At 35.8% G+C, this 25,429-nt stretch overlaps 1 protein-coding gene across 1 annotated transcript in view; it reads left to right on the top strand.

The window, feature by feature from the left end:
* The window catches only part of cxcl14 (chemokine (C-X-C motif) ligand 14), a 30,137-nt gene extending 6,552 nt beyond the window's left edge, over positions 1 to 23,585 (top strand). Inside the window, exons 3-4 of the mRNA XM_061976610.1 lie at positions 16,654 to 16,767; positions 23,005 to 23,585. Of these exons, the coding sequence (XP_061832594.1) occupies positions 16,654 to 16,767; positions 23,005 to 23,020 (130 nt within the window). The 3' untranslated portion in view covers positions 23,021 to 23,585. The remainder of the gene's footprint in view (positions 1 to 16,653; positions 16,768 to 23,004) is intronic.
* The last annotated feature ends 1,844 nt before the right edge of the window (positions 23,586 to 25,429 follow it).

Below are 25,429 nucleotides of genomic sequence, written 5' to 3' on the forward strand. Positions count from 1 at the left end.
GAACAACAACAGTGGAGGTTCTATCAGCCCCAGGAGGCCACCATGTAAGGGGAGTTCTATGCTTCTCTCTGCTGGCCAATTCTGGCAGCACACGCAGGGAAAAAGTCCTTCCAGCATCAGCTGACATAGAAAAAATTGTGTGGGACTGACATTAATCAGGTGGTATAGTAATAATAATATAATCCACTCGCTTTAAATATTGATAAGCTCAGTAAATAAACATGCCGTGTGTGTGTGTGTGTGTGTGTGTGTGTGTGTGTGTGTGTGTTTGTACGCCTGCAGGCCCCTCTATTAGCACGTGACGGGGGGGCCACCACCGACTGGTGCCTGGTGAAAAATGAGTCTCAGTGGGTTCTGGAAAGGCGCTAAAAGGAAAAAGATTGAGTAAGGGAAATAAATGAGAGAGAGAGAGAGAGATAGACCCCCCCTCCAGCCCCAACCCCAGTCCCCCTCTTGGCTTTTGTTGCCTTGTGGTGGTTTTGGCTCACCCGGCTTGTTTTAGCTTGTTTTGGCATTCTGTGCTGCCGCTGCTGCTCACCACGGGACACACAGGCCTGAAACTACTCTCTCTGAAACGCTTGTTTTACTTTAATTGTGGACTGTTTATATTACTTATTGGCTATGGATTCATTGGAATTGTATTCTCTTCAGGACCAAAATGTGTCGAATAGTGATTTCATCTATTTGAGTGTTGGAAGCCTATGATGAAAAATCCAAACAACCATGCGTTTTTAGTTATTTCTGGAAATTTAGACTTTTTGAATAGGTTGATTTCCCCTTCATGTACTTGATCGTGGAGGCCTGCCACGGCAAAAAAAAAAGAAGAAAAAAAAAGCCGCCACACCATAAAGGTGAACTGCACTTTTTTGAGAAATTTGCCTATCGTTCACAATCATTATACAAGACGTGACGACGGATGTTATTCATCCATCCATCCATCCATTTTCTACCGCTTGTCCCGTTCGGGGACGCGGGGGGTGCTGGAGCCTATCTCAGCTGCATTCGGGCGGAAGGCGGGGTACACCCTGGACAAGTCGCCACCTCATCGCAGGGCCAACACAGATAGACAGACAACATTCACACTCACATTCGCACACTAGGGTCAATTTAGTGTTGCCAATCAACTGTTGAAGTCTTCAGTGTTAAAGGGGAACATTATCACCAGACCTATGTAAGCGTCAATATATACCTTGATGTTGCAGAAAAAAGACCATATATTTTTTTAACCGATTTCCGAACTCTAAATGGGTGAATTTTGGCGAATTAAACGCCTTTCTAATATTCGCTCTCGAAGCGATGACGTCACGTTGTGACGTCACATCGGGAAGCAATCCGCCATTTTCTCAAACACCGAGTCAAATCAGCTCTGTTATTTTCCGTTTTTTTCGACTGTTTTCCGTACATTGGAGACATCATGCCTCGTCGGTGTGTTGTCGGAGGGTGTAACAACACGAACAGGGACGGATTCAAGTTGCACCAGTGGCCCAAAGATGCGAAAGTGGCAAGAAATTGGACGTTTGTTCCGCACACTTTACCGACGAAAGCTATGCTACGACAGAGATGGCAAGAATGTGTGGATATCCTGCGACACTCAAAGCAGATGCATTTCCAACGATAAAGTCAAAGAAATCTGCCGCCAGACCCCCATTGAATCTGCCGGAGTGTGTGAGCAATTCAGGGACAAAGGGCCTCGGTAGCACGACAAGCAATGGCGGCAGTTTGTTACCGCAGACAAGCGAGCTAAACCCCCTGGATGTCTTGGCTCACACCGTCCCTTATGCCACCGAAGATGATCAAGAGAAGAATATCGACCCTAGCTTCCCTGGCCTGCTGACATGAGGGTATGTCTACAGAATATATTAATTGATGAAAATTGGGCTGTCTGCACTCTCAAAGTGCATGTTGTTGCCAAATGTATTTCATATGCTGTAAACCTAGTTCATAGTTAGTTTCCTTTAATGCCAAACAAACACATACCAATCGTTGGTTAGAAGGCGATCACCGAATTTGTCCTCGCTTTCTCCCGTGTCGCTGGCTGTCGTGTCGTTTTCGTCGTTTTCGCTTGCATACGGTTCGAACCGATATGGCTCAATAGCTTCAGTTTCTTCTTCAATTTCGTTTTCGCTACCTGCCTCCACACTACAACCATCCGTTTCAATACATGCGTAATCTGTTGAATCGCTTAAGCCGCTGAAATCCGAGTCTGAATCCGAGTTAATGTCACTATATCTTGCTGTTCTTTCCGCCATGTTTGTGTTGGCTTCACTATGTGACGTCACAGGAAAATGGACGGGTGTTTATAACGATGGTTAAAATCAGGCACTTTGAAGCTTTTTTTTAGGGATATTGCGTGATGGGTAAAATTTAGAAAAAAACTTCGAAAAATATAATAAGCCACTGGGAACTGATTTTTAATGGTTTTAACCATCCTGAAATTGTGATAATGTTCCCCTTTAAATGGGCCAACAACAATAAAAACACCCGCAGTAACTCCACTTGGCCACATGCGGTGTTTTGGTAAGAAGAACATGGGGCAGATCGTGAAACAGAACCCTCGGAGGCACTTGGGGTCTAAATAAAATCCCTTTCGGTACCTAATAAAAGAAAACATAAAACGATGAATGTGAAGTGCCATCCATCCATCCATCTTCTTCCGCTTATCCGAGGTCGGGTCGCGGGGGCAGCAGCCTAAGCAGGGAAGCCCAGACTTCCCTCTCCCCAGCCACTTTGTCCAGCTCTTCCCGTGGGACCCCGAGGCGTTCCCAGGCCAACGTGTCCTGGGTCTTCCTCGTGGCCTCCTACCGGTCGGACGTGCCCTAAACACCTCCTTGGGGAGGCGTTCGGGTGGCATCCTGACCAGATGCCCGAACCACCTCATCTGGCTCCTCTCGATGTGGAGGAGCAGCGGCTTTACTTTGAGCTCCTCCCGGATGGCAGAGCTTCTCACCCTATCTCTAAGGGATGTGAAGTGAACCCTTCAAAATAAAAGCAAAGAAATCGACCCAGAAAAAGCACCACGACAAAGCGTGGTTTCAGTCCCCAGTTCAGTGCGAGTGCTACGCGTTCTGCGCCAGCGGCATCGCCCGCCTGCCCGACTTCATGTGGTTGCAGGCGTACACTCGCAGAAAGAGAGCGAGGAAAACGACGGCGATGCCGCCGACGATGGCGTGGCCGTACAGGAAGCACAAGAGGAGGATGGCAATGGCCTAGCGCAGGGTCATCATGACGGATGTTACTCTATAAATTTATTTTTTTGCATTCCAAATATTAAATAAATGCAAGTTTGTTTACAATGAAGCCTATGTAAGTCGTGCAATTCCGCCTACAAAGCCGTTAAAAAACATCCAAACATCTCCATTAGGGTTTTATATACATGATGTAAGTATATATGTAATGTAGTAACAGGAACATTTATAATAACATTTAATATTTCTGTGTTTTTTTTTAATCATTTTAAGCATACGCGGTGCATTAATTTCAAAAACGCATCACCACCGTTGCATTTTTTTTTTTCTTCTTCACTAATTATTACTTAGTGCAGACTTCCTGAGAGCCAACAAACATAACAAAACATCACTTACTGTGCAAGGTCTGCTGTCATCAGGATGCCAACTGCTAAGATGTTCATATATTCCCATTTAGAAGAAAAATGTGTCATAATCCTTGCAAAGAAAAGGGGTTGGGTGTCCAAGCGTCTCTTCGTGTCATCCTCGCCAGTTTCGGGTCCTAAATGGCTGTCAAAGTGTCCCAACGTGTCGGATTATATCCTCAGCCATCTACTTTTCAGGTGAAATCCATGAATAATGATCTACAATAAACTTGCAGGAAGCAAGGAAGCAGAAGTTCACTCAATGATGTCAACATAGGCACACAGGCTTGTGATCACGGCATTGCTAAAAATAGTTTGTCTGCGTTAGCGCTTATAATAACAATATCACTAATACTGGATTATTATTCAAGTCACAAAATCTAAATGGAGTATTTTTGCCGCCATTTATTGGATTCTATGGGCGAAAAGGTGGAGCTCCCATTGGCTCTGCTGTAAGCGGACTTGTATTTAATGTTTAGAATGCATTTAAAAAATAAAAAAAAAATACAATAAAATCTATCCATCGTCATAATGGTTGTGAACAATAGGCAAAATTCCAAAAAAATTGCAGTTCCCCTTTAAAAAATTGTATTTATTACTTGAAAACTAGTCAAAGTAATAATGTATAAATGGATATATATATAATGTAGTATGGTTGGGGGATTCTTATTTTTTTATGACTGTTTAAGGGGCTGTTTGCAACTTTCTCACACTTACATTTATTATTATTATTATTATTATTATTATTATTATTATTTTGTTTTATTTTTTTGTGTCCTGTCCAGATTCTCAGGCAAATCATATAGTTGATGTAGATGCCCATATCGGCTGTTTAGATTGACTTTACAAAAGAGACGTGTAGGATACTTCTCTTGTTGCCTTATTTGTATTTGACTTTATTAAATGTATTTATATTATCATTTGGTGCAGCCGGGCCGGAGGAGGAGGGGATAGAAAGAGAAAAAAAGGAAGACAGAGGGGGAAATTGTGGGGACGAGAGGGGGATAAGACAGAGAGACAAAAACAATAACAACAATAGAGTAATATCAACAAATAGGATATATACAAATATGATGGTAAAAGTGATAGCAAAGAAGCAGTTAGCAAAATAAATAATAATACAGAAATGACAATGAGCATTATTACACTACAGATGGAGCAATACAAATACCAATAGAAATAGCGCTATTGATAATGATCAATACCAATAATTTACCTCTATTATCAACAATACAGTTGTTCAAATGCAACAATACATATACGTAATGATAACTAGAGATACGAAAGACTGCAGAAAAATGGAGGGGAAGAAAGAGAAACAATCTACATTAACCTTGTAGATTGTTATATTTTAACAATAGGTTAAGCTTTGTCAGTGTACCATGTGTTACCCAGTTTCCCCTAGGGCAACAACATTAATATATGTTTGATGAAACATGATTATGTGCATGAGTGTATGTATACTTGTATATGTACAGAATGTGTATGTTTGTTCAGTGAATGTATATGTACAGTATGTGTGTATGTATGTTTGTACAGTGAATGTATATGTACAGTATGTGTACTTTCATTTTTCAAAGCAAAAAATATAACAAAAACACCACCGGCCAGCTTATGTTACCATTAGTGGTTTAACAGCACCCATTTGTTTTACAGTTGTTAATATTTGTTACAATTTCTAAGTTTATGTAATAAAACATTTTACTGGCTCAAATAAAATGATTGGTGTTTGTGGCGGTAACTCGTCAACACGTACACACATACTGTACAAAAACAGTCCAAAAGAAGCAACCAACAATTAGTAGCTAACACCCAAAGTTGATTTGTTAATGTGTTACATACGGGCGTCAGAAAACGTTAGCGCCCTCTAGGCATCTGTGTAAGTGTTGCACACAGCCCCTTTAAATAGAGGAGACACGGACATCATTATGGATTTATATTTTTCAACTCGCTTAATGTAAACAACTTACGTTACGTAGCATGAACGCAACTGCGCCACCACGCACACGTCATTTCCTGTCCTTCAACAACGGCTATTACTTAGGAATCAAAGTTTCCATATCTTCATTTATTACGTACAGAATAGCCTAATTTTTGTGCAGTACAGTATCTAATAACACCAGAAATAGATGCTAGATTTGTTGCCAGATGTTTTCAATAAAGACAAAGTCACTAAAAGGATTCTCAACAAAGTACATTGTACAATAAACAGCAACAGTTGAAAAATATAGCAAAGCAAAATGTGTATGTTAATACTGAATAATAATAACACCGATTTATTTTTAAATGTGTGTATGACATTTTTTTTGCCACAAACCCTGTCTTTATTAGCCAAGTGACCGCAAACATGCAGGGAGTCTGTCACGCTTGGACTATAGCAGAAAAAGCTATACACAAATACACAAAATAAACATTAGGATATTTACACACATTACATTGTTTCTAAGTCTATAAATAAAATTAAATGCTGATCAACGTCAGGATTTAATTATTTATGTGGAACAATTTAAAAAAAAAAAAAACAGCCACTGCTGCCCCAAAGAGCTGTATAAAAAACAGAAAGATTAAAAATAAAATAAAATTTAAAAAAAAGTATACAGACAAAGCTGTAAATACACAGCTAAACGAACCTAACAATAAAATGGTAAGAACAAAATAGGCAGTAAAAATGTTTTTTTTTTAAAAAGGAACATATATTAAAAAAAAAAAATGCATCAATAAAAATGTAAATAAAAATGTGAAAAGTGCTAAAGTGTGCAGAAATCTGTGTTTTCCATAGGACAGCAATCGGTGACAGTAGGCATCATTGTCTAATTTGCATAATTGACCATGACACATGTGCATGTCATTTGGATGCTGTGGAAGGGACAAAAAGTGAGCCAAAAACATGACAAGCAAAACATGTTTAAGTCCGTCTTCTGTCGCTTCTTTTTTGCTGTTTTTATTGACTATTTGTGGCGGTCCAAGTTTATTCATGGTGATCTAGGTCAGGGTTTAAAAGTTCATATAGCACCGTTTGAAAAAACAGCTAATACTGTGCCAAAGTGCTGTACAAATTAAAAACAGAAATATTAAGTACATATGATTAAAATCGCAGCAAATATAGACAAAACATGTTTTTATTTATCTTTTCTTTATTTTGTTTATTTATTATTAATGTTATTACTATTATTTTCTATTTTTTAGTTTAATTATATATACTTTATATATATACACTGTGTATATATGTATATATATATATATATATATATATATATATATATATATATATATATATATATATATACATATGTGTGTGTGTGTGTGTCAGTGTGTGTGTGTGTGTATATACATATGCAGTCAAGGTTTCTGGGGTTTATCTGTTATACAGTGCTCAATACCAGGTTAGAGCGGAATAGATACGTCAGGAAAAAACAAAAGAGGTTATATCATCCCTACAAGCCTGTTTCGCAGGTTTCCCTGCTCGTCGGGATTTTATAAAAAATTTAAAAATTTTATAAAATCTGTGAAACTGGCTTGTAGGGATGATATAGCCTCTTTTGTTTTTTCCTTACCTAACGTGTGTGTATACAGGTATATATATATAATTGTTTTATATTTCTTTTTTCTTTTTTTTCCATTTTATTTGTAGGGTAAAACATTTGATATACATTTGTCAATTGTATGTCTGTAAAAACCCTATAAACAAATGTTACATAAACATACATGTACATATACACACACATACATATATATATATGTGTGTGTGTATATGTACATATAAATGTATGTATATATATATATGTACATATAAATGTGTATATATATATATATATACATATGTAAATATATATAAATATAAATGTATAAATATATATATATATATATATATATATATATATATATATATATATATATATATATACATACAGTATATACGATATAGATATAGCTATATACACAGCTAAGCGAACCAAACAATAAAATGGTAAAATCATAATAGTAATAAAATAAGCAGCATAAGTTAAAATAGGGAATATCCATAAAAAAAAGTTTAAAAATGCATAAATAAAAACAAAAATATCCATAAATAGGTCTATAATGATAAAACAAACAATATTAAAAAAGGGGCTGATGAATGGTAAAATGCGCAAAAATCAGGGTTTTCCATAGGATTGCAATCAAACTCATTTGTATTATTGGCCAACATGTTGGTATTTTTTCTGGATCCTGTGGAGGAGACAAAAAGTGAGCCAAAAACGTGACAAACATTTTCTGTTCTTCTTTTTATGTTTATTTATGTATTGTATCTGTGGCGGTCCAAGTTTATTCATGTCGGGCCGCCACAATTAAATAGATGTACGGGAAAAACTGAGCTGTGCAAGTGTTCCTTATGTTATGGCGAGTGGACACACACTGCACGTAAATGTCAACTTATATAATTCATGCAAAGTAGGCTAGCCATCCATTTTCTACCGCTTGTCCCTCTCGTGGTCGCTGGAGCCTATCCCAGCTGCACATTGGCGGCCACCAGTAATCTGTTATTTACACCACAGAAGGAAATTTGCTGTGATGTTTCGTCACCATTTGGCAGGGGAAAGAGTGAACAAATGAGTCCAAAAGCACAGCGAGTGCCTAACAATACGGCACCAGAAGCACAGGCATTGCACAGCGTGCCGTGATATCCCGCTAAAGAACCTAAAGAGGCCGAAAAATAGCTGGCAGAGCCTTTAATCTAATCCTGAATGTGCCTTTTTAAGCCTATTTTCTCAGAGTCAACTCATTTAACATTCATGGTTTAGAGAGGGAGGCGAGGCCCAATGCATGCTGGGTGTTTTTCCCACAGGTTCTCTCCTTCGGCCTGAATATGCCGCATGCTGTCTCTGCACCGAACGTATAAGTCAGTGTTCAAAATCAGGAAAAAAAAAGAAAAAAATTAGGGGTATTTTATTTGAACTACTACATAAATATAATTCACTCAAACTAAGCAAAATTATCTGCCAATAGAACAAGAAAATTTGACTTAAGACTTTCCAAAACAAGTACAATTATCTAACCTCAATGAACCCAAAAATAAGTACATTCTCCTCTTGGTAGAAAAAAAAATGAGACCTTTTTGCTCTATGTTAAAATGTTCTTAATTCAAGTAAAAGCTAGTGCCATTATCTTAACATAATGACATGCGCTCGGTGTCATGATTTTTTTTTTTTCATGCTTGAAGAAAGAAATGATTACTTTAAAAAAGTAGTTTTATACTTGTGAGTGTTGATGACACAGCTTTGCAACAGTTGATATTCTAGTTTCAAGCATGTTTTACTCAATATAGGTCATCAAATCTCAGCAACAAGCTGTAATATTTTACTGAGATCATTTAGGACCAAAACCCTTAAAACAAGTAAAACACTCTCACATAAAATCTGCTTAGTGAGAAGAATTATCTTATCAGACAGAAAATAAGCAAATATCACCCTTATTTGAGATATTTCATCTTACTTAGATTTCAGTTTTTGCCGTGTACATTTTTTTTGAGGAAATATTTGTCAAAAATCTGCCAGATTTGTCTATGGAATTAGTTTCACCACCACAGAAGGATAACATGAATATATTAAGCGTACAAAAAATGTTTCCATAGCATTTTGCCAATGAGCAGCGACCAAAAATGTTGTCTTTTTTAAGCCTTCTTTGTTTCTATCCATCTTTCATCAATAGTGTCATTTATGTTCATGACATTTTTTAATACATTTCATATATTCTATCAATCTTAATTTGTAAGTACGTACTGTACAGTAGACCAGGTTTCCACTCAAATATTAACACTTTAGATTTTCGTTATATTCAATCATTTGATCTAACTTATTTATTACATTTATACAAAATAATCCTTGTCAAATGTGAAACCTTTTTATCAAGGCTCGCGTCAAGCTGATTACAAAAATACTGGTCAAAGAATTAAAACAAAATCAAACTGCATAGGAAGGGAACTAAAAGCTCATTAAAAATAAATGTACAGTGCTAGGATAAATCAATTATAACTCAATTAACTTTTTTTTTTCCTATAAAAAAATGAAAATAGAGCTTTACCACTTTAGTCATATTTGCGCTTAAGCTTCTCTATGACTTTAGCTCCAAACGTTTTGTTTGAAACATGCTTTTTTTAAGGCTTGCAAACACAAAAAGTAGTTTTTTTACTCAATATGACAGAAATGTGCTTAGAATCCTGAGATAATGCGAAAAAAGCAATACAAATGTATTTAAACATAACTCCTAAACCACACAGTCAAAATGGCTAATGCCTGTAGAAATGTATCTTTGTGAGTTTTACTAGAAAAACATTTTGTAAAGTTTGCAAAGACACAAGTTAGTTTTTTTACTCCGTATAACTGTCATACTAAATATGAAATTTATATAAACAACTCCAAAACCAAACATGCAATCTGTCTAAAAATGCATGTAATATTCTGTTAGTTTTACTTGAATCAGGTGTTTTGGTAAGGTTTGCAAATATAAAAATTTGGTTTTACTCATGACAGTATAACTAACACTCAATATGACAGGTATTTAAACATAACTCCTAAACCATACATGAAAATTGGCTAATAATGCATCCTTGTGAGTTTTACTCGATACATGCTTTTTTTAAGGCTTGCAAACATAAAAAGTAGTTTTTTACTCAATGACAGAAATGTGCTTAGAATCCTGATAATGCGAAAAAAGCAATAAAAAAATGTATTCAAACATAACTCCTAAATCAAACATGCAAAATGTTTAATGCCTGACGAAATTTTTTTTTGTGAGTTTTACTCTAAAAAAATATTACTGCCACAAGTGGTGGAAAAGTGTATTACAGCTGAGCAATAGAGATATTTGTTGGCGGGCCTTTAGGGGTCGCTCGCCCAACAATGGGCCCCGGCAGTGTGGTTTAGAAAAGGGGCGTCCAAATTGACTCACCGCTTTTAATTTGGCTGGTAAGATAGCACAAGTCCATTAAGCGAAATGTTTTTATACCATGTACAGCTACCCAGCCGTAGCTGCCTTTTTGTCGTCACATGCTGACTAATGAAAGTAACTAAAGTCCATCCATCCATTTTCCTACCGCTTATTTCTCTCGAACAGTGACTAACAATTGTACATTTAGGTAAACGCATACACATTTATATTACCCAATTCAAACAACCTTCCCTAGTCATGGTGCAGGGGGAAAAAAATAACTAGCACAAAAATTCAACATAACTGCTAGGATCCTGATGAGTACGGAAATACAACCACATCACATCAATTCTCAAATCCCTTCACTGGCTTCCTGTTCCACTCAGGATTTAATACAAAGTCTCCCTACTAACCCACCAGTGCCTTCATGGAAATGCCCCCCTCTACCTCAAACTGCTCACCCCCAAATCCTCCACACAACACCTCCGCTCCGGACAAGCTTACCTCCGACAAAGCTACTATCAATGGGCGACTGGACTTTCTGCTCCGCCGCTCCCAGTCTGTGGAACGCTCTCCCTGACCACCTGAGGGCACTACAGACTGAATGCTTTTAAAAAAGGCTTAAAAACCCTTTTAGATATATGCATACTAGTTCTAGCTATTAGGCTGTTCTAGTTTTTATCATCTTTTTATTTTTATTTTTTTTAATACACTAGCACTTTGAGGTTTGCTCAATGTAAAGTGCTTTTTACAAATAATATATTAACCTGCTCATTGGAAGAAAAAAAACACCCATTAAGCATAAACATTAAATGACCCCCATTTGAATCCATTACAAGGGATGATGGGAAAAATGCAAAAACTCTCCACACTTATCTACAAACTCAGTTTCCATATGAGTTGGGAAATTGTGTTAGATATAAATTTAAACGGAATACAATGATTTACAAATCCTTTTCAACCCATATTCAATTGAATGCACGACAAAGACAAGATATTTGATGTTCAAACTCATAAACTTTATTTTATATATACATATATATGCTGTTAAACTGCGTGCCTTGCCATCCTTGATCTGAAAGTCTGGTTTGCAAGGTTACATTACCTTCACCCGAGGCGGGGTGTGACATATATACACATATATATAGTCACACCCCGCCTCGGGTGAAGGTAATGTAACCTTCGCAAACCAGGCTTTCAAATCAAGGATGGCAAGGCACGCAGTTGGTAACAGTTTACAAACATTTATTGAAATCCCAAAAGGTGAACAGGAAGAAACAAAGCACCCACAATCTGTAACAGTAATAAATAGAGACAATATTAGTATTGTATATTATATATAATACATTTATATTCTAAATACATTTCAAAAATGCATGCGTTAAATAGGCCTATATAATTCATCAAAATAAGCATATTAAAAATAAAAGGTAAATCCATTATAACAAGATACATGTATTCATAGTCAAAAGGTCAATAGTCAAATGTCAAAGTAAAGAATTCAATAATCAAAACAGATTTAGCACAATCAATTAGCAAATCAACAAAACTCATGTACACGTTCTCTTAGATTTCCATGTTACGATACATGTTCACATTATTTATTGACTGTATCTAAAAAAGATAAAAATATATTTTTATTTAAATGAAGATATGAAATAATCCTAAATGAAATACAATGACTTGGTTTATATTATTGTATATACTAGGGCAGGGGTCACCAACGCGGTGCCCGCGGTCACCAGGTCGCCCGTAAGGACCAGATCAGTCGCCCGCTGTCCTGTTCTAAAAATAGCTCAAAGAGCAGCACTTACCAGTGAGCTGCCTCTATTTTTAAAATGTTATTTATTTACCAGCAAGCTGGTCTCCGACATTTTTAATTCTAAAAGAGACAAAACTCAAATAGAATTTGAAAATCCAAGAAAATATTTTAAAGACTTGGTCTTCACTTGGAATAAGCGGTAGAAAATGGATGGATGGATGGGTCTTCACTTGTTTAAATAAATTCATTTATTTTTTACTTTGCTTCTTATTATTTGTTTGTTGAGCACATGCTTTTCACTGGCCAACAAGATTGAATGTTTGTAGTTTGTCCATGTTGAACTTCCTAACAAATGTGCACGGTAGTGATGGGTTGATGAGGCGTCATGAAGCGTTTCGACACATTGCAAAACTGTATTGATACTGCAACCTATGGACCGACTCAACTGACACTGATTTTATGCTCTAGTACAGGGGTCACCAACCTTTTTGAAACCAAAACTACTTCTTGGGTACTGATTAATGCGAAGGGCTACCAGTTTGATACACACTTAAATAAATAAATATATTGTCATTTGTAAGTTACACGTAAGTGTGATTTAAACAAGAATAGCTAAATATATACATTTATATATATATAAAAAAATGGGTATTTCTGTCTGTCATTCCGTCGTACATTTTTTTTTCCTTTTACGGAAGGTTTTTTGTAGAGAATAAATGATGAAAAAAACACTTAATTGAACGGTTTAAAAGAGGAGAAAACAAGAAAAAATTTAAAATAAAATTTTGAAACATAGTTTATCTTCAATTTCGACTCTTTATAATTCAAAATTCAACTGACAAAAAGAAGAGAAAAACTAGCTTATTTGAATCTTTTTGAAAAAATAAAAAAAATAATTTATGGAACATCATTAGTAATTTTTCCTGATTAAGATACATTTTAGAATTTTGATGACATGTTTTAAATTGGTTAAAATCCAATCTGCACTTTGTTAGCATATTTAACAAATTGGACCAAGCTATATTTCTAACAAAGACAAATCAGTATTTCTTCTAGATTTTCCAGAACAAAAATTTTAAAATAAATTCAAAATACTTTGAAATAAGATTTAAATTTGATTCTACAGATTTTCTAGATTTGCCAGAATAATTTTTTTGAATTTTAATCATAGTAAGTTTGAAGAAACATTTCACAAATATTCTTCGTCGAAAAACCAGAAGCTAAAATATTTATTATTCTTTACAATAATTAAAAAAAAAAAAAATTACTTGAACATTGATTTAAATTGTCAGGAAAGAAGAGGAAGAAATTTAAAAGGTAAAAAGGTATATTTGTTTAAAAATCCTAAAATCATTTTTAAGGTTGTATTTTTTCTCTAAAATTGTATTTCTAAAAGTAATAAGAAGCAAAGTAAAAAATAAATGAATTTATTTAAACAAGTGAAGACCGAGCCATCCATCCATTTTCTACCGCTTATTCCAAGTGAAGACCAAGTCTTATTATTTTCTTGGATTTTCAAATTCTATTTGAGTTTTGTCTCTTTTAGAATTAAAAATGTCGAGCAAAGCGAGACCAGCTTGCTAGTAAATAAATAAAATTTATAAAATAGAGGCAGCTCACTGGTAAGTGCTGCTCTTTGAGCTATTTTTAGAACAGGCCAGCGGGCGACTGATCTGGTCCTTACGGGCTACCTGGTGACCGCGGGCACCGCGTTGGTGACCCCTGCCCTAGTATATACAATAATATAAACCAAGTCATTGTATTTCATTTAGGATTATTTCATATCTTCATTTAAATAAAAATATATGTTTATCTTTTTTAGATACAGTCAATAAATAATGTGAACATGTATCATAACATGGAAACCTAAGAATGTGTTGTGGATGATTGTGGACTGGGAATTTTTTTAATTTTATTTTTTTACACATTTTTATAAAAAAAAAGAAGTTTTTCCGACGTATTACATTTTAGACGATTTCTCTTCTTAGTTATTATTTCTCCGGCTGTAGAAAAGAGCCGCTCACAGGGCACAGAGGAGGCGTCAGTGCGACACAGTTCACGTATCGGTCACGTGACCAAAACAGCTCATGATCGGTCACGTGACTTTCTAAAAGCGGTACGCGCACCGACACAGGGTTTTGCTCTATGAGCTCGACGCATGCGCCGATGCATCGGTGTTGCCGGACCCATCACTAGTATATATATATATATATATATATATATATATACACACATATACATATATACTAATAGTTACTTTGCATACAGTCCGCTTTTTGACCCCCGGCCAATTTTTTAAAGCCCATTCCGGGCCCCCCTTTCAAGACGTTTGGACACCCCTAATTTAGAAACACAGCAGTAGATAACTGCTATTCAGGGGGTTTGTGTTCCAAGACCCTCAGCAAATGGCAAAAAAGCCACAAATAATGGACACCATTAAAAGCCCTAAAAGTGCATATACTCCCTGCAGAGGTACTGTACTGTACAACAGGGGGTCATGACATTTTTGGCTGGTTAGACTTTTTAAAATGTTTTTTAGGGCTGTCAAAAATAAGTTCACTCATGTGATTAATCATTTAAAAACTGACTGTGTATACACGCAGATTAATCATGCAATTTATTTTGACCTTTTTAAAAGTGTTCCTGGATGACATTCTGACAATTGCATTTGTGTCCAAATGTTGCTTTTTTTAAGTTAATTTAAATTATGCAAACAAGTAATTACCTGGGAATAATCATGATTAATCACAACTCAAAGGTGTCCTTAATCTGATCTCAATACATTTATAATTGTTTCATGTCTCCTACAATGTTTCCAACAAACTAAAAGGTCTTTAAATACACATGAACGTTGGCCCAGGTTTAGAAATGGCAGCCACCCCACTCACTGCACCTTGCGGATTTAGAATAAAAATATGAATAAATAATGATCCATCCATCCATTTTCTACCGATTGTCCCTTTTGGGGTCGCGGGGGGTGCTGGAGCCAATCTCAGCTGCATTCGGGCGGAAGGCGAATAATAATATAATATAAAAATATCAATATTAATTCATCTTAGTGTCTAAGATAGCTAGCGATTAGCACTTTAGAATGCCAGCTAGCAGTTAGCGACTAGCGTGCTAGTTGTCAGTTAGCGATTAGCATGCCAGTTAGCAATTAGCGCCCCCGTTGCCAGTTAGCGATTAGCGCTCCAGTTGGCACCTAGCAATTGGCGGCACGAGCTGCCATCTCGCGATTAGCATACTAGGTCACGCTAGCGATTAGCAACGCAACCTGACAGCTCGCAGTTAGCATGCCAGTTGCTAATGTGGAGAATGCATGTATTAAGTGTTCTTTCTTAATCCATTGTCATGTTTAAAGCAGCTAATATTTTTCCATGTGAACACTTTGGTTTTTTTTATCTTATGTCCGCTAGTAATCTCTTTGTTTCACTTTGAAGGCGCCGTACTGTCCGCGTAGGGTGTGACATACTCCCTTTCTGTGGAGAAGGCCATATCTGTTTGGAACAACAGCTGTATTTCTTTCTGGGCGGGAAGGGGCTATTTTCGCTCTAAATAAGCCGAGTCTGTTTGTTGGAATTTAGATCTCTTCTTGCTGATGCGTTGTAAGGGCTGGTCTCCAGAATCAGAATACCTTTATTGTCATTGTATGGAAACAACAAAATTGGACAGCAATCCAGCTCAGTGCTTTTAAAACAACCTACATAAAATAGTCTTAAGACAACAAACAATAATAAAACAATTTAAATTTTTAAAACATGATAAAATGTTAAAAACATATTGCACAGTAGATCTCTATCAGAGGTAAGCAAGTTAATAAAGTGGTGAGTGTTTAGGTGCATGCAGAGTTTAGGACAATAGCAGCTCTAGGATAGAAACATGTTTTTCAATCTATTTGTCCTTGCTTTGATGGTCTTATAGCGCCTCCCTGAGGGCAAGAGTTCAAGCCAGTGGTGACCTGGGTGGGATGAGTCCCTGAGGATGCTGTTTGCTCTCCTGTTGCAGTGTCTCTTATACAGGTCCTCTAGAGATGTAAGAGGATTTAGTAAAACTCTTCTGTCTCCGTGGTCCTTCTTACTCAACATATGTCATCCAAAATAATTTGGGATTGACCCATGTGTTTTATTCCCTGAGCCACCTAGCTATTAGTGCTGTCATTTGAATATTTGAGTATTGCACAATAGTAGTTTTAGGACCAGCTTAATTTAAAATTCAATCCGATTTTTTATAAAAGATATCCCTCAGTTTGGAAAACGTTGAAGACCACAGTATAAAACTAATAATGGAAACGTTTTCCACTGAATATATTTCAATACTATACTGTAAAAAGGCTAAAACAATTTATTTCATGTAATAATATTCTGATAGTTATTATTTCTTCCTCTTTTTCCTAAAGTGTGACGATGGAGAATGTGTCCCGCTTCAAGGGTCAGGAGTACTGCCTTCACCCCAAACTGCAGAGCACCAAGAATCTGGTCAAGTGGTTCCGCATCTGGAAAGACAAACACAGGTAAGATCATTGATGTGGTGTAGACCAGTGTTTCTTAACCCTAGGGCCATTTTTGGGCCGCAAGCGCCACATTGAGGGCCGTCTGTTTCTCAGCTGTGGTACTCAGTGTCATACTCTTTTCTAATACTCGTGGCAGTCATGACAATAGCAAACTTCTTCTTTCTTTAGCGCAAAAACTACGACTAAAGGGGCGAAGCTGCATTTTCGTTTGCAATTAAATTTTAACAGTTTATTTAAGAAACATAATTATTATTAATTTAGTTAAAGTTAGTTTTAGTACTCGTCATCGTATATATGTATTTTTCATCAGTTTTTATGAGTCCTTGCTTTTGCTGTATATTTGATTAGTATTTATTTTGTTATCAGTCTGACCTAAACTTTGATAATATAATCTTCAGTTCAGTTTCAGTTTGTTTTGAACATGCAAACAATCCAATTACAATGTACATATTTCCAGTTGTTCCATTACAGCACGTCCGGAAAGGAGTAGAAAGAAGCAGAGCTTACTTAAACCTACTCCTTTTCATATCATGACAGTTTTATCCCATTTCTTTGTTCTCTGTTTGTAACAGAACAGTGAATAAATAAATAAATGTACCGTAAATAAGTAACCAAATATACAATAGCGTATTTTCCGGACCACGGGGCGCACCGGATTATAAGGCGCACTGCCGATGAATGGTCTATTTTTTTTTTTTTTTTTTCATATATATAAGGCGCATATTTTAAAAAAATTTCTAAATGTAAAGCACGTCCTTGTGGTCTACATAACATGTAATGGTGGTTCTTTGGTCAAAATGTTGCATAGATTGTTTTACAGATCATCTTCAAGCCGTTTTCTGACAGTCGTTTCCGAATGCGTCGTTTTGTGGGCGGTCTTATTTACGTGGCTCACCTTCGGCATCGTCTTCTCCCCGTCATCTTTGTTGTAGCGGTGTAGCGTGCAAGGACGGGAGTGGAAGAAGTGTCAAAAGATGGAGCTAACTGTTTTAATGACAAACAGACTTTACTTCAATCAATAACGGAGCAGAATCTCCTCAACCGGAAACGACAACACAGGAAATGTGTCCCGTGAAAAAACGTCCGACCGGAACTCTCTAATAACTAAAGATCCTTGGGTGAATAATTTAAGTCACTATACCGGTATGTTTTAGTGCTTTCATGGCGAGTTTACTGACGGATATAAGTAAGATCCTTGGGTGAATAATGTAAAGTCACTATACCGGTATGTTTTAGCGCTTTCATGGCGAGTTTACTGACAGATATAAGTAAGATCCTTGGGTGAATAATGTAAAGTCACTATACCGGTATGTTTTAGCGCTTTCATGGCGAGTTTACTGACAGATATACTGTAAGTAAGAACTTTACACTACTTTATATTAAAAATGGCAACAGCCTGGGATGAATGTCCCATAACAAGAAGATAGAGAAATAGAAGAAATGTATCAACTACGTGGTGGGCGCAGACTACAAAGACGGACATGCGCAATTTTTCAGGATTCATGCAGATCCCAAATACAGATCAGCAGGTACCAGAAGGTAAGAAAAGTTGCTTTTGCATAATATTGCAAAACAAAACGCCAGATAATGTCTTACCTAATACACACACCATAATAATACTCCTATGTTGAAGCACATCAAGCGGTGCGGCTTCATAGCTTACCAAAGTCGTACTAAAACATTTTGATAGATTATTGAGCGCCGTGTATAATGTTCTATATTTTCAATGTAACATATAAAATGTTGGTCTTGTTTATTTGAGTCATATCGCCATCATAGTGCAGTCTACACTTATCTCTTATGTTTGACTGCCATCTACTGGTCACACTTATCATTACACCATGTACCAAATAAAATTGCTTCGAGGTCGGTAAGCAAGACCAGAATTGTTCCGTACATTATGCGCACCAGGTTATAAGGCACACTGTCAATTTTTGAGGAAAATGATAAAAAGATTTAAGTGCGCCTTATAGTCTGGAAAATACAGTACCTAAATAATCATAATCTCTTTTTATTAAAGGTTCAAAATGTTTTTCTTGTTTCTTCTTTTTTGTACTTTGTGAACTCTTGCAGTTTGATAAGTCTCTTAAACTGAATCACATTAGTTGAATCACATTGCTGAATCCATTCCATCATTTAATTCCACGCACATCCTTGTGATTAACGCATGCTTTCATGTCATGACGAGGTTTATCCTGTCACACTGCAAGTAGTTTAGGCAGTGGCGGGCCGTGCGTTTCCCACCTAGGCCTCCAGTGATGTCCGACTTTAATAAATACCTCTCAAAATACCATCATTTATGTCACCACATGACCATTGCTGGAGAAATACTACCGTATTTTTCGGAGTATAAGTCGCTCCGGAGTATAAGTCGCACCGGCCGAAAATGCATAATAAAGAAGGAAAAAAAACATAAGTCACACTGGAGTATAAGTCGCATTTTTGGGGGAAATGTATTTGATAAAAGCCAACACCAAGAATAGACATTTGGAAGGCAATTTAAAATAAAGAATAGTGAACAACAAGCTGAATAAGTGTACGTTATATGAGGCATAAATAACCAACTGGTATGTTAACGTAACATATTATGGTAAGAGTCATTCAAATAACTATAACATATAGAACATGCTATACGTTTACCAAACAATCTGTCACTCCTAATCGCTAAATCCCATGAAATCTTATACGTCTAGTCTCTTACGTGAATGAGCTAAATAATATTATTTGATATTTTACGCTAATGTGTTAATAATTTCACAACATAAGTCGCTCCTGAGCAGGCCCGGCCCTAACCAATCTGGCGCCCTAGGCAAGATTTTAGGTGGCGCCCCCCCACATCGGCAGTGAAGTGTATATACTCACAAGAAACCGAATAGCTTTGTCTTTGACCTTTTTTTTTTTACTTACAACTAACCCTAATATATAAAGGGGTGGAAAAAAGTGACTATTACCTGCAGGTCAAACATTAGCTAACCAGAAGGCAATAACAATGTAAACAAAAAAACACCTGCTTAAAAGATCTAATACAAATGTCCCTGAGGAATGTAAGGTGGGAGTACTGTAATTAGCTAACATTACATTATTATTTTCCATAACAATTTAGCCCCCTCCACAATATTAACCCGACGTTAAAACAGAACTAGCTATTTATTGATTAGCAATTGCCGAATCATGTAGCATTAGCTTAACGCTAAAAAGCCAGGTCACTATCACATTCTGTAACATACAAATAATTTCATGTAGGCTAACGTTACCTACCTGCTACCTCTGTCTTTTCTCGTTCCTCCTCTTCTTTTCTCTTTTTTCTTCCCTGGGCACCTGACAGTTTTGGCCGTTTTGACATCTTGTGTTGATTTTTTGATGTGGTGACGTCCAAAAAGAGTCATGATACGGGAAGGGAGGGGGCGCACCGTGCGGGGCAGGGGGGCGTAATGTTGTAACAAATAATATTTCTATTAAATAGGCTTTACTTTGCATTTTAATTAACGTGGGATTATTTTTTGTATTTAGAAATAATAGTACCAACTTTTTTTTTTCTTTTTTTTTTTTCTCCAACATTTGTGGCACTGGCGTGGCGCCCCCTGATGGACGGCGCCCTTAGCATTTGCCTATACGGCCTATGCCACGGGCCGGCCCTGCTCCTGAGTATAAGTCGCACCTATGAAACTATGAAAAAAAACTGCGACTTATAGTCCGAAAAATACGGTATACAGAAACAAATTTACGCACTACTGGATATTGAATCACCTCAACAGTGTACAAAACAGCCTATATTTCGGCACATTTAAGAAAAATAAACCCGCATCAGCATTTTTACGTGGTCCTGTGCAAATTAAAATGATTGTAAAAAACATATTAAACGTGGAAAAATAAATAAATAAAATATTTGAACTCACATTTTGCTCTCCTTTGTGAGTGGATAAAAGTGAGTGCCGATGATTTCGCTGCTGTCTCGGAGCCACTTCCTGCTTTTCGCCGATTAAAAGTCGTGATTCGATACTCACTTGGGAGTGACGAGTGAAAATCCAACCACAGTCTCATTTAACCTAAGGTTACCTAGGTAGGCTACTGTCAACAACTCGTCATCTGATTGGCTATCGCAACTGTCTTATCAACCGGCAGAATTCATACAGCGCTGGCAACGAGCTCGCTGAATTCTGATTGGACAAAAGCTCTAACGTAGCAAACAAGCAACACTGAAGATGAAGAGAATACGATGAATACTTTACGGAAAGTAGATTAAACTGAACTTTTATTCATTCATCATCATGATTTATGTTAGGCCAGGAGAGAATGCCCTGACGGCACACCGCTGAGTTTAGGTATAATTATAACCAAAGGTAACATTACTAATTTAGTGTTAATATTCTGTACTTGACGCATGCTAACTTTTTTAGCTAATTTTGCAGCCCTACCTCTAGTCATATAACTTTGTACTTGATAAATGCTAACTGTTAGCATGTTAACTTTTTTAGCTTATCCTGCAGCCGTACACCTTATTCATATAACTTTGTACTTGATGCCTGCTAACTATTTTTGCTAATTTTGCAGCCATACCCTCAGGGTTATGACTTTGTACTTAATAAATGCTAACTGTTAGTATGCTAAGTTTTTTAGCTTATTCTGCAGCCGTCCACTTCAGTTATATAACTTTGTACTTGATAAATGCTAACTGTTAGCATGTACACTTTTTCAGCTTATCCTGCAGCCGTACACCTTATTCATATAACTTTGTACTTGACGCATGCTAACTTTTTTTAGCTAATTTTGCAGTCGTGCCCCTCAGTTTTATATGACTTTGTACTTGATAAATGCTAACTGTTTGCATGCTACATTTTTTAATTCTTCTGCAGCTGTACACCTTATTCATATAACTTTGTACTTGACGCGTGCTAACTATTTTAGCTAATTTTGCAGCCATACCCTCAGAGTCATATGACTGTACTTGATAACTGCTCACTATTGGCATGCTAAGTTTTTTAGCTTATTCTGCAGCCTTACACCTTATTCATATAACTTTGTACTTGACGCATGCTAACTTTTTTAGTTAATTTTGCAGCCGTGCGCCTTAACGTCATATACCTTGATACTTTTCACATGCTAACTGTTGGCATGCTAACTAGCTAGCTAAATTTTTTAGATAATTTTGCAGACATCAGTCATAAAACCTGGAACTTGACATATGTTAGCGGGCTAACTTTGTAGCTTATTTTGCAGCCGTACACCTTTGTTATATAACTCTGTACTTCACGCATGCTAACTTTTTTAGCTAGTTTTGCTGCCCTACCTGTCAGTCATATAACTTTGTACTTGATAAATGCTAACTGTTAGCATGTTAACTTTTTTAGCTTATCCTGCAGCCGTACACCTTATACATATGACTTTGTACTTGACGCCTGCTAACTATTTTAGCTAATTTTGCAGCCGTGCCCCTCAGAGTTGTATGACTTTGTATTTGATAAATGCTAACTGTTCGCATGCTAAGTTTTTTTTTAGCTTATTCTGCAGCCGTACACCTCAGTTATATAACTTTGTACTTGACGCATGCTAACTTTTTTTAGCTAATTTTGCAGCCGTGCCCCTCAGAGTCATGTCTTTGTACTTGATGAATGCTAACTGTTAGCATGCTACATTTTTTAATTCTTCTGCAGCTGTACACCTTATTCATATAACTTTGTACTTGACGCATGCTAACTATTTTAGCTAATTTTGCAGCCCTACCTCTCAGTCATATAACTTTGTACTTGATAAATGCTAACTGTTAGCATGTTAACTTTTTTAGCTTATCCTGCAGCCGTACACCTTATACATATGACTTTGTACTTGACGCCTGCTAACTATTTTAGCTAATTTTGCAGCCATACCCTCAGAGTCATATGACTGTACTTGATAACTGCTAACTATTGGCATGCTAAGTTTTTTAGCTTTTTCTGCAGCCTTACACCTTATTCATATAACTTTGTACTTGACGCGTGCTAACTATTTTAGCTAATTTTGCAGCCATACCCTCAGAGTCATATGACTGTACTTGATAACTGCTAACTATTAGCATGCTAAGTTTTTTAGCTTATTCTGCTGCCGTACACCTTATTCATATAACTTTGTACTTGACGCATGCTAACTTTTTTAGCTAATTTTGCAGCCGTACTTTTATTGTGGCAAGCACCTGGCGGGGAAACAAAAGTGTTGAGTAATCAATTAATAAATTATCTTCTTTTTTTTTTTTTCTTCCCACAGAGTTTACGAGGCCTAAATCGGTGGCAAGTCAGCACAACAAGATCAAATAAACAACTACGACACCGCTGGGACTTTTTTGATGGGGAATGTTGCAAAAAAAATTAAAATAAATCTGCCGTACTTCCTCTTCCTCTTCAAGCCATCAAGACATAATCGAGCTAGTTTTATCCAACTATAGTGTTTGTTTTTTCTTTTTGGTTGTAGTTTCTACTTCTAATAATTGACTCAGAAGCTATGTTTGTTTAAAAAGAACCTCCGTATTGGAGGGACGTCAATAATCCATTTATTTTCGATATTTTCTAACAATATTGCCACACAAGTACATCTGCAAATATGATAAACAATGCATATTACTCCTGTTTTTGTATTCATTCCAATGTAAAATGCATTTTTGTAAACAGCCTATTTTGTTAGAATGACTTTATAGTGTCATGTATGTTATGCCGTTTCATTATAGCTGTTTGGTTGTGCTATTTAATTAGTTTTGGTCCGGGTGGGCGTTCAAGCGTTCAACATTCCATTGTGTGTTAAAAAAAAAAAAAAAAAGGTAATAAACACAGCAATAAAGTGTCTAAAAGTAAGCCTGGGTTATGGTTATGGTGTTAGTTTATTCCGAACATGCATACAATTCCCTTATAATACATCACGTATTTCCAGTTTCTCATTACAGCATGTCCGAAAAGGAGTAAGAGGAAGCAAGAGTTTTTTTAATCCTACTCCTTTTTTTTTTTTTGTTTCATAGCAATTTCTAACACATTTGTTTGTACTCAATCTGTAACACAACAGTAAATAAATACACTAATATATGAGTACACAAATGAGTAAATACTTAAATAAAATAAACACAGATATTCTAAATAAATACTTAAGTAATTTATGGTTCACATTATGGATTGATAAGATTGTAATTATTTCATAGAAATACAAACATGAGCTAGTAAAAAGTACAAAAAAATAGTATTGTGCAAATCTCAAGGTAGTTTCTAGAAATATGCCTTCAAACAAGTTGCTGTTCATCACTGCCTCCACCAGATGGCAGCATACTTCTAACATTTTTAAAAGCATTGAATCATGTTGTGATATTGCCTTTAATTTGTTGATAATTCCAATCAAATTTGTTTGTGAACAATTTAAAAATAAAATTATAAGGGAATTAAACATCAAAATATTTTTATTTTTCGATTATTTTATATTCTTATTCCATTGTACGATACAATTAATTATGGTTCACATAATGGATTAGTAAGATTTGATTTATTTCATGGAAATACAAACTTGGGCTAGTAAAAAGTACAATAAAATAGTATTGTCCAAATATCAAGGTGCTTTCCAGAAATATGCCATAAAACAAAGTGCTGTTCATCACAACCTCCACCAGATGGCAGCATAGTATGGTGGAGCTATAATGCCAGTAAAGACGATACTTCAACATTTTGAAAAGCTTTGAATCATTTTGGGATACTGCCTTTAATTTGTTGATGATTCCAATCAAATTTGTTTGTGAACAATTTAAAAATAGAAACATGATCAACAAAATGTTTTTTTTTTCTATTTTATATTTGGATTCCATTTTACGATACAATTGTATGAATACAAATAAAACAACACAAAAAATTGTGGAAAATAAAGGAGCAAATTGAAAAAATATTTTTATTTTTTTATATTTTTAGTCCATTTTTCGATACAATTGTATGAACAAAATTAAATACAACAAAAAATTTGTGAAAATAAAGGAGCGAACTGAAAAAAAAAATGATATTGTATATTTTTATTCAGTTTTACGATACAATTGTAAGAATTAAAAACTAATAAATAAAATACAACAAAAAAATTGAAAATAAAGGACTGAACTGAAAAATATTGATCGAACCACATTATCTATCGATCAGTTTTATTGATGTCGATGTATGAATCGATCCGTCCACCGCTACTTGTTAGTTATACCTAAAATAACATTCAAAGAAGGTGAGTCAGAAACGAGCCGTTATCTTCTTTGTCCACCAGGTGGCAGCATAGTATGGTTGGGGCAATAAAGCCGATACTTCAACAGTTAAAAAATAATTGAATCAGTTTGTGATATTGCCTTTAATGTGTTGTTAATTCCTATCAAACTTGTTTGTGAACAATTTAAAAATAGATAAAATAATTGTAAGGGGATTAAACAGGAAAAAAAAAATTATATCTTATATTTTTATTGAATTTTACGATACAATTGTATGAATAAAAATAAATAAAACACAACACAAAAATGTGTGAAAATAAAAGAGCGAACTGAAAAAATATGTTTTTAATGTTATATTTTAGTCCATTTTTCGATGCAATTTTATGAATAAAAATAAATGAATAAAACAAAACAAAAATTGTGTGAAAATAAATGGGCGAACTGAAAAATATTGATCGAACCACAGCTTTAATTTTATCGATC

This window comes from Nerophis lumbriciformis, linkage group LG16 (genome assembly GCF_033978685.3).
Source record: "Nerophis lumbriciformis linkage group LG16, RoL_Nlum_v2.1, whole genome shotgun sequence".
Classification (NCBI taxonomy): Eukaryota; Metazoa; Chordata; class Actinopteri; order Syngnathiformes; family Syngnathidae; genus Nerophis; species Nerophis lumbriciformis.